Below are 10,000 nucleotides of genomic sequence, written 5' to 3'. Positions count from 1 at the left end.
TTAGCACTAGCCAGTAATTAGTATGACCCAGTTGAACTGCAGGGGAGGTGGTGGTAGATCTTCATGATTCATGCTCCTGTGACTTTGGAAATAGGGTTTGGTAAATCTTAAGTGATGCATGTTCTTTATACCTAATATCTGTCAAAGAGTAATTATCCTGCCCAGTGTGTATTTGACAAACTAGGAGAATTTCCTTACTTGATGATATATTGTCACAGAGGTTGCCAAGTTCTATCTTTAGAATTGAGGTAGGGTTTGTTAGTCTTTGAAGGGCTTAAATTTGTAGCACAAGCTGAGATTTATGGACTTTGAAAAAAAAAAAAGTTGAATCCTTATTATGTACAGGCAGTTTGTTGTCTTTATTAAGTGTTATTTTTTCTGTTACATATGGTTATCTGTGAGTGGTTAGGTATCAACTATAGAAGAAAAAACAGTCATAGTGCATAGAGGCATAACAAGACCGCACACATTTTCTTTCTTTGCCTGATTATAAAGGAAGGAAGTGTTTTGGGCAATTGTAAGTATGACAGCAATAGTTATATTTTATGCATTTTCCTCTTACCCTCTTATCTAAGGAGACCTGTAGGGGATCGGGGGTTAAAGGGAGTGGAATAAAAAGTGAAAAAAATCAAGATTGAAATAGTTGAATGTCTATTAATGATAATTGATAAAATGATTAACTTTTCACCCACTGCTGCAAGATATTCCACATCGGTGTGTCAACAATTCTGGAATTCTGGCCAAATTTCCTAAATGTAGCCATATCTTCCTAACCTCCTAACTCCATTGCTACAATTTGGGAAAATAAATGTCTTCAATTGAAAATTTGAACACAAAATTAATGTGCCCATGGTTACAGCTGGCATACTATGCCATTGTTACATTTTGCATCAAGGGTCAAAATGACAAGTGTATTTTCTTGGTCGTTGTTGGGGGCCAGTGTAGGTCCCTCACCTTGGACCTCAGCCTTTGCCTCAGCTAATTTTGCATAGTCTTTTCTTCTCTCCCTTTCCTTTTCCTTCTCTTCATCATCCTCTTCTTCTATCCAGTTTCCCCCCTACTCCCTTGCTCGTTGTTGTTGTGGCAGGGCTTAGGAGATGGAGACTGGGGCCCAATGTAGAGGAGCACCCCTGTCTTGGACCTCAGCCCTTGCCTCAACTAATTTTTCATGGTCTTTTTTTCTCCCCCTTTCCTTTCTTTCTCTTCTTCATCATCCCCTTTTGCTGTCCACGTCCACGTTGGGAGGGCTGTGCTGAGAGTATGAAAGTCTGGCTTTGTGTTAGTCATGAACATCCTCTGGGAGCCATGGGCTAAGCATTCCCTTAGTTAATTGTCTAGCCCTTACCGCTCATGGAGACCCTGAGGGGTAGACTCTTTCCTCTACCCATTTATTTCAGGGTCACCATGGCCAATAATGAAGATTTTTTACCCTTGTTAGGGGCATTAAGGCTAGGCCCTTCATCAACTAGCTTATCTAAATTTGATTTCATTGGTTTCCCAACACCTGACTTTCCTTTGACCATGGCTCCAACTGATACTAATAGCCCCTCCCCGATGTTTATGGTGAACTCTATCCATTCTGAATAATCCACCCAGGTCGTTACTGAACCTTCAGAATACACCACTTCTTCACTCCCAACATCCTTCATTTTCCATATTCTTCTGCACAGTCTTCTTTATAGTCTACCTCCACCCCCCTTATTACTACTCTTCATTCTTATTGTCCTCTTTTTTCGTCTCTGCAGTGGCAGTCCAGTGCTACACTATTCCCCCCAGAGGCCAATATAAGTCAATATTGCCAAAATTTGCTTTTATAGGCATGACCTCCCCCATATTGGAGGAGTGTTCTTCCCTGTCTGACCATAGAAGAAAACTAGGCTTCACTCTACATGAGGCCAGACAGGAAGCACGCTGACAAGGTTTTTCTATTTCTACCTGTTCTAAAACTACTTTGCACTCCTCCCCTCCCATCTTCTCAAGAAGTCTCAGCCTCTCCCCCAGTATCATTTCCTTATCCTCCAAACCATCTTATCTTTACCCCCCCCCCCCCCTCCAGTGAAATTCCTTTCCCAGTCTAAATCCAAATACTCCAGTCTCTACCATTTCCCCGGTGCCTACCCCTCTGTTGCACCAGACAATCTAAACATTCCACTCCATTTTCTACCGCATCCTCTTCTACACCCACTTTTTCCTCTACTCCTCAGACATCTATTCCCTCTTCTTCTCCACATAAGAAAACCTTAGCTTCTCAGCCCTCCCCATCCAACTCCCCTCCTAAAGCTCTTGAAGACATTCTAAAAGTTCCCCAAGCCCTCTTCCTCCCACTCCTCCATAAAACACCCTATCCTTCCCTCCTCCACATGCATCATCATTCCCTCTTTCTTCCCCATTATTCTCATCACTCCCACCTGGATGCTGACGTGACTCCTCACAAGAATGTCCTTCTCCAGATCCCTCACCTCCTGCCATTCTTGCCGATACTTCACCACCTTCCCTTGTTCCCTTATCTCATTCTCAAGACTTTTCTCCTACTTCTGCAACTACCTTTTCAACTTGTATTACCCTTTTATTTTTTCATAATTTCTCTATTGCAGTTTTCCTCATATAGTGTTACTTTCCCTTCATCAGACACATACCCTCCATTTGATTTGATTGCCCTATACCTTTATCCCATTCTCCTTTCACAGATCCCCACTATATTCCATTTGCTCTCCCACTATACCCTTTTCATTACCTTTCTATCCTATAGTGTTCTACAACCTTTGACATCTAACATCTTATCCTAATCTTTAACTTCTATCCACCCTTTCTACCACAATACTTTGCCATAGTGCTATATGACCTTTGATGTCTAGCACATTTATTTTCTCTAACCATTAACTATTGACCATTAGAATCATATATATATATATATATATATATATATATATATATATATATATATAGATGTAGGTAGATAGATAGATAGATATATAGATATATAGATAGATAGATATATAGATATACAGTTAAATGTTAAAAACCCATTGGCTACAAAAAGTAAAAGAATAAAATTGTTAAATGGTTATTCATTTGATACAAATTTACTGCTGATACACAGGGCCATCTGTGAACTTTCCAGGAAGCTCACAGTACTGTTTACATTCAAGAAAGTTCAAGATAATGAGGTTTGCAGCTGTCTTAGTATTGTCTGTTTTGGTTTCTTTCCAGAAAATTGGTCAACAAAAGAGTAAAATTTAACAAAGTTGCAACTAATAATGAAGCTGTGTATTTAGTATTTATAATGATAGTAATACTTATGTCCTCTCTTTCAGGTTTAAGGAACTGACTGCTAGTAATAAATCGGACAGAAGTTTTTATTCATATAATCCTTGCTACAGTTATGTTTTCCCACCTGAAGGTCAAGAAATGTCATGTAGCAAAGATGTGGCTGTAAGTTTTTTTACAACTTTTTCTTGTATTACTTGTGCATAGAGGTTCAAAATCAATATTAGTCCACCTGATTAGCAGATTTTGCAAATATTTTTTAAGGGGAGAAGTTAATATGAAAGTGAAGACTTTACATATTGCAGGTGTGATAGTTGACTCCATGAGTGGTATATGTTGAATTATAATGGTAATTTTCTATATGGTGAAATAGGTAGGAATATTAGAAAAAGGTAGATCCAGAATCAACTTTTACTTGTATCAGTACATTGTGATTCCTTACAAATTATGCCATCTTCGTTTTCTGTTTTTAGGTGTGTCAATCCAGTACTTCAGGTTTTATCAATATTGGGAAACAGAGTTTTGCAAAGTTTCATTTTGATAATTCAACAGACCAGTGGATACTTTCATATTACAATGACATTGGAGATAGGTGAGTAATGGAAACCTGCATCCAAAAATATTTTAGATGATGTATGATGAATATATGATTTTGAAATGTACTAACAGAAGCCATAAAAAAAAACCGTGAAAGACATTTCACAGATTATTGATATAGAATTTATTACAAATCACAGTAGCAATAAGACTGATTTTTTTGTTTTGTTTTTTCTTTTGATTACAGGTTGTCAAATGTTATTTTACAGTGTACTGATAATGACATTGACATTCTTGAGGTATTTGGTGAAACAACAGGCCAACATAGGAGTGTATTTGTGAGTTGAATGTTTACATGAATTATTTACATAACTGTAAAATGGTTCCCTACTTGTAGCCTAGAATAAGAAAGAAGTAGAGCTATATAGGCCTACTTAGGATCTCATTTTTGAATATGTAAGAATTCTTTATATGTTAGTCAGAACAGGTTGTTAACATTATCTTCGTATAGTAAAAATGTGTACAACTTGCATATTATTAAAGTAATCTCAAAATCCTCTATATTGTGCATACACACAAAGCACAAACAAATTTTTCAAATATTTTGAAAAACAACTGACTTCTTTCCCCTCAGAACATGACCCTGAAATCCAAGTGTGCATGCATAGGGGGCTGTCTGACTCCTATCCTGCCCCACGGCATGTCTGTTGGGTCGCTGTTCCTGCTATTGCTCCTCATCTTCATTTGCGTGTACCTGACAGTGGGATACCTGTACCGCCGCTATGTTATAGGTGCACGGGGCATCGAGTTGCTCCCGCACCTTAACTTTTGGATGGACTTTCCATATCTTGTTCAGGTACATTCATATTGCTTGTTTCATTTTTAAATGAATGGTCTTTTTGTAATATTGTTATGAATTGCTTTATTTATTGTGTTTTTACATACAAATGCATTTGGCTGTTTATTTGTCTAAATATATATTTTTTTAAAATGTATTTTTCAGTTTAATTGTTATCACTCATGTCTTCTGTAGGCAGTTGTTTCTAGGCTACTTTTAGGAGTATTTTGTGTGTGCCAGTGTATGATAAGTCTTGTCTGTATGTGTGTTTTGTGTTGGGTCTCTGAAATGTGTTGTTGTTGAATGATGCAATCAGAGAGAGGAAATCAGCATTTAAGAGGCAGCCTTACTTTGATTTGTTGAGTTTTGGAGTTGAAATGTTTTAGCCAACTTTCCAGATAACCAGTATTTTGCATTCTTGGTATACAAATATACCATCATGTATATACCAGTTTTTGTTTTTTGGCACTGACAGCTCTTATAAAAATAATTGCTGGGAAACTGTTCAAAGAGGTGTGGAAAAGTACTTTGCTTGGAATCCTGGTGTGCCTTCTAGTAGAATGCAGGAGTTATGACCATAATGTTTTTAATTTGCTGAGTTCTAATCTTGATGTTTTTTATTATTTTATTATTTTTATTATTACTGATATTTCAATATCATTATGATGATCATATTGTCAATAATGGTAGTAACAGTATCAGTATCAAACCACTGAATCTGGATGACATGAGTGCCATTTCATGAGAAAATTTGGCCAATGAACAGATAAAGGGAGTATATCCTGTCATGGAAAGTTTTGGCTGAGGGATAGGATGACGGGAATATGCTGCCATGAAAAATTCAGCTGAGGGCTCACTTGACAGGATTGACTCATCATGAGTGCACAAAACTCTTAGAGGAAGATTTGGCCCAGTGGGTGCATTATTTCTACTGGTTAATGAAGGTTTAATGTAGCATCCTTGAGCCATAGCTGGAATAGTGCTGTATCTAGGGAGGATACTATTTCCAAGCTCAGAATCCTATTCCTGCCCACTGTGACAGGGGATGTAGGGTATGTTACAGAAAATTGAATAATATAAAAATATAAAGGAAGACACAGATAACACAATGTTAATTAATGTTATTACAGTAATTATTGTAGACAACCTACAACAAAAGTGGCAAAAATAAAGAAAATGCTTAGGCAGAAAAAGAGATAATAACATTGCAAAGGGAAAACAGTGTTTATGTGGGTTTGGGAAAGTTACCTCTCAAGAAAGCTTTATGTCCTGATTTTGGTGGGTCACAAAGCAACCTAGGTCCAAAGGGTCCTGCAAGTTCAAGGAATAGGGAAACCAGGCACAGCAACCAGGGTCTATTTATTAACTCTTTGGAGGCTGAGCACTTGTGTCATTGTTGCTAAGTGGTGATAGTGTGGGTATGTCCATATCCATAGGTTATTTGAGGTTGTGTGTCTGCAGTGTAGATACTCATTTCCTCTGCAAAGATATGCAGGACCTGCATGTAGTGATACAGCCTGATGAACTCCATGGGTCTTTTCTGAGCATTATAAAGGTTTTGGTCTGTTCTGATAAAAATTAATTACTTTTATTGATATAATTATCATTTGTAATTTTGTTCAGCTGATAAAGGTTTATGGTGTTGATAGTAATCTTACTTTTTTCCTTTCAGGATGGATTCTTTTTCCTGCTGTATTGTGGAAGGAGAGATGTTACTTATGAAAGAATATGAAGTGAAGCTTTATATTTCTGGAGTAGCTTTTATACATTAATTTCTTTATTTTTCTTGCCTCTATATTAACTAGAAGCAACAGCTTAGTGAAATGTAAATAGAAATTCCAAGTTGTTTCATATACAGCCTGTTACTTATACTAGCAATAACAAGGTTTATATTACTCAACTACCTCTGCATTCCCACATTTAGCAGTTTAGTCATGTTCTGCTATGATGGCAATCCTGCTATCAGTGCTGTTGGCAACCCTGTTCTCCCATGCAATGCACTAGTCATTCATTCTTAGACATTGTAAAGCAGTGCTCTTATATTTTGCCCAGCTGTTTCCCTTTATTTGGCTCCATCAGAGCAGGAAGGACCTTCCCTGCCACCTGTTGTGGAATATGGACAACACACAAAGGCTTCCTGCATCTCATCTTGGAATACAGAGCAATTCGTCTAGGCCTTCTCCACTTCCATCAGGACTTATGCACCTAAAGTGTGGGAATCTGCTAGTATAAGAAACAGGTTAACAGGTTATAAGTGAAACAAAAATTAAAATACAAAAAATGATAGATTATTCATATTTTTTTTATTTATTATCAGATTGGAGGTATCATCTGTCATTCAAGGTTATGATGGATTTCATGTCAACACACTTGGTTAGAAGTCAAGAAAAAGGATTGAGATTCCATTCCATGATGAATCAGAGTTTTGTAAATGAAGATTTGATAAGGGATCAACAGTGTTTATGTAATCAATATTTTGCTTTTATATGTGGATTTTTGTTTCTCTTTCTTTCTTTTCTGACCATCGTTGCACTTTTTATAATGATATTGATAGGAAGGGATAATCTTTGTTGAGTCAGTGCTAATGGCCTTAGATGTTGGCAGAGAGAAAAAAAATGGACCAAGTAAGCACTCTCTCTTAGAATTAAAAAATGGATCAAGTAAGCAATCTCTCTTAGACTTAAAAGTGGTGCTTGGCTCTTAATTTTCCAAGACACAAGTACTTAAGTTTGTATACAGTCACCTAAATTGTTTGGTGGTCTGTGTAATAAAGCCTGATCAACTTAAATTTTAGAGGCTTTTAGAGATGCATTGTAAATCTGCTTTGGAGAAGGATTTTCATTATTGTGAAAATTACAAAATATGTGATGGAACTCATTTTTAGGTAGTAAGATGTTCTTTGTAAAGCAAATATAGATACACTTGTTTTGTAGATGTAATTCGCCCAAAATGACAAGTAAGGTCTGTAAATAAGCCTAGTACTCAACTGTATCTTATTGAAAAGTTCCAGTTCCACTCTTTTCAGATTTCTGGATCTACATCAACTTTGGCTTTGATTTGATTGTTACAATTAGTGTAGAACAGTAAGAAATATTAGTAAATTGACCAAAGCAATTCCCGCATTTTATGTATATTATGATGGAGTTAGGAAAAAACATGAATCACACACCAGAATGATATTGTTAATTATATTATGTACTTAATGTACAAAACAGTGATGGGGTTGTCTGATGTGATAAATAATCCTGTTATTGGGTTATAGATGCCTTATTTAGGATTAATTTCCCTCAAATGGTTTAGGCAGAGGAGTTGGGAAGACATATTTTTTATAAAATATCCATGACAAAAATGTCACTTTTATACAAATTAAATATTTTTTCTGTTTTATGAATGACTATTTTCATGTTATTTTTACATCAGAGTTATTATGCTTATGTAAGGGATTGTAGCTGTTAATACAGCTATATTGTCTTAGATTAGTAAATATATTTCATATGAAGTGATGGTAAGCAGAGTAATATTTCATGAATAAATTATTTCTGTATTATTGAACAGACTAACATAATTATATAATAATGTGGATTTAATTTGTATTTTTGTATCAGTAAGGTTGTGATATATTTGTATTGCTCTTATATCATGCTTTATATTTTTCTCTGTATCAAAAGTGTTGTGATCTTACTGTATGTATGAAATTTGAGGCAACAAAAAGTTTGTGGAACTTATACAACACAATTAACTCGGATTACTGGAACTAAATAAAAAATAAATAATATCTGAAAATGTGAGATTCAAAGTGGCAATGTTTTTAAAGGGTTAGGTATAAGAGTGCTGGAATGAAATGATTGTAAAAGTTGCTGTGCTTTTATGTTGTTTTTAAACTTCTTCATATAAGAGAGTTTGAATGTTGTCTCAACAGATGAAATAGATAGCATTTTTGTGAAAACTTATTTTCTGAACAATTTTTATAGCTTTATGTGTGTGATATGCTATTAAATCTTAGGATTCTAGGTAATTAGTCCTTAGTTCATAGCCAGATATAAAAACAGTAAATTATATGGCAAGTGCCTTACTTTCCTCATCAGTAATTTCTTTTGTCAAAAAATTTTGTATTGCATTTTTGCAGACCATTATGTTCCTTCTCTTGTTTTACGTTCCTTCTCATTTTCAAATCTCTGAAGTATGTTGTGTGCATAGTCCAATGACTAAGAATTTTTTTTGTATCATAAATTATCCCACAGGAAGTTGTACATTAACTATGAAAGTTCTCTCTTTTTTTGTTTTTTTTTTGTTTTTCCTTAGGCCATAAGGTTTTGATCAATGTCAAAGAAATCACATATTTTCAATCATTTCTAATCATGAGTTAAATGGTAACATGGTGAAAACCCAAAAGTAAGGTAAGATTGGAGAGTTCTGTCGAGTGAAATTGAAAATGATGATGTTTCCATTTTGAATGGCTTCAGAATATTTCTTGTGAAATTTGGATACAATGTTTACTGAAACATATCTTTGAATAATACAGTTTCCTATTTTTTCTACAAGCCTTTTATTCACCTGAGATGACTAAGAACTGGAAGAAAGGAAAGACAAAAACTGAAAGGGAGAAGAAAGAAGAAATTCCAAAAAAGGATAATGATTAGGTGAAGGTAAAAAGCAAAATCTTTTATTCGAGACAGACTTTAGTTTTGAGGTATTAGTAGTTTAGGACAAAGTAAGCTTTCACTACTTTAATTAATAATATAATTCACACACAAAACATCTTATGAATTAAATCTCAATTTGTACTTTTACAAAAATAGCAAACTCCAGATATTTACATACTGGATGGAATAACAGGTACATTGATATGTTTGTTTTAGCAATATTTCCTTTCATGGACATGAATTGCTAAGAAATTATGCTCCATAATCACAATTAAAAATAATGACTAGTCGCTACAAAATATATAAAAGTATATTGCAAAGGAAACTTCCATTTATCACAACTTAAGAATTAGCTTAACTGGAAGTAAAGAACTAAATTCTCATAATAAAACTAAAGGCAATCCAAAAAACACAGCATCAGAATTTTGAAACTGAAGTTAGAGACCGTTAAATTTATTGTTCACAAACCATTATTAACTGTCACCCTGTGGTCCACGACCTTTAATAGTTATCTCGCAACAAAGACAATTTATTGTGGAGCACTCTGGTGTTGTGCAACTGCAAGTACAACTACTACAGTCGCACAAAGGTCCTGGAGCACAGGCAGAAGGGGAAGAGCACCACTTATAGCAGTTATTGCAGTTTATGCAAGGATTCTCACAGCAACTTGTGCAGGATGTACACTCTGAATAATCTGGACAAGGTCCACATACCT

The 10,000-nt window shown here is 35.3% G+C and overlaps 2 protein-coding genes across 2 annotated transcripts in view; one reads left to right on the top strand and one right to left on the bottom strand.

Annotated features, from left to right (window-relative positions):
• LOC125034583 (cation-dependent mannose-6-phosphate receptor-like) overlaps positions 1-9,178 on the top strand; it is a 10,290-nt gene extending 1,112 nt beyond the window's left edge. The window contains exons 2-6 of the mRNA XM_047626483.1: positions 3,315-3,432; positions 3,741-3,859; positions 4,052-4,142; positions 4,439-4,660; positions 6,315-9,178. Of these exons, the coding sequence (XP_047482439.1) occupies positions 3,315-3,432; positions 3,741-3,859; positions 4,052-4,142; positions 4,439-4,660; positions 6,315-6,374 (610 nt within the window). The 3' untranslated portion in view covers positions 6,375-9,178. The remainder of the gene's footprint in view (positions 1-3,314; positions 3,433-3,740; positions 3,860-4,051; positions 4,143-4,438; positions 4,661-6,314) is intronic.
• A 111-nt stretch (positions 9,179-9,289) lies between these two features.
• LOC125034584 (keratin-associated protein 5-8-like) overlaps positions 9,290-10,000 on the bottom strand; it is a 5,775-nt gene continuing 5,064 nt past the window's right edge. Inside the window, exon 4 of the mRNA XM_047626484.1 lies at positions 9,290-10,000. This exon is cut by the window's right edge and continues 22 nt beyond it. Within this exon, the coding sequence (XP_047482440.1) occupies positions 9,759-10,000 (242 nt within the window). The 3' untranslated portion in view covers positions 9,290-9,758.

This window comes from Penaeus chinensis, chromosome 18 (genome assembly GCF_019202785.1).
Source record: "Penaeus chinensis breed Huanghai No. 1 chromosome 18, ASM1920278v2, whole genome shotgun sequence".
Taxonomy (NCBI): Eukaryota; Metazoa; Arthropoda; class Malacostraca; order Decapoda; family Penaeidae; genus Penaeus; species Penaeus chinensis.
This window is presented reverse-complemented; position numbering and strand designations above follow the sequence as displayed.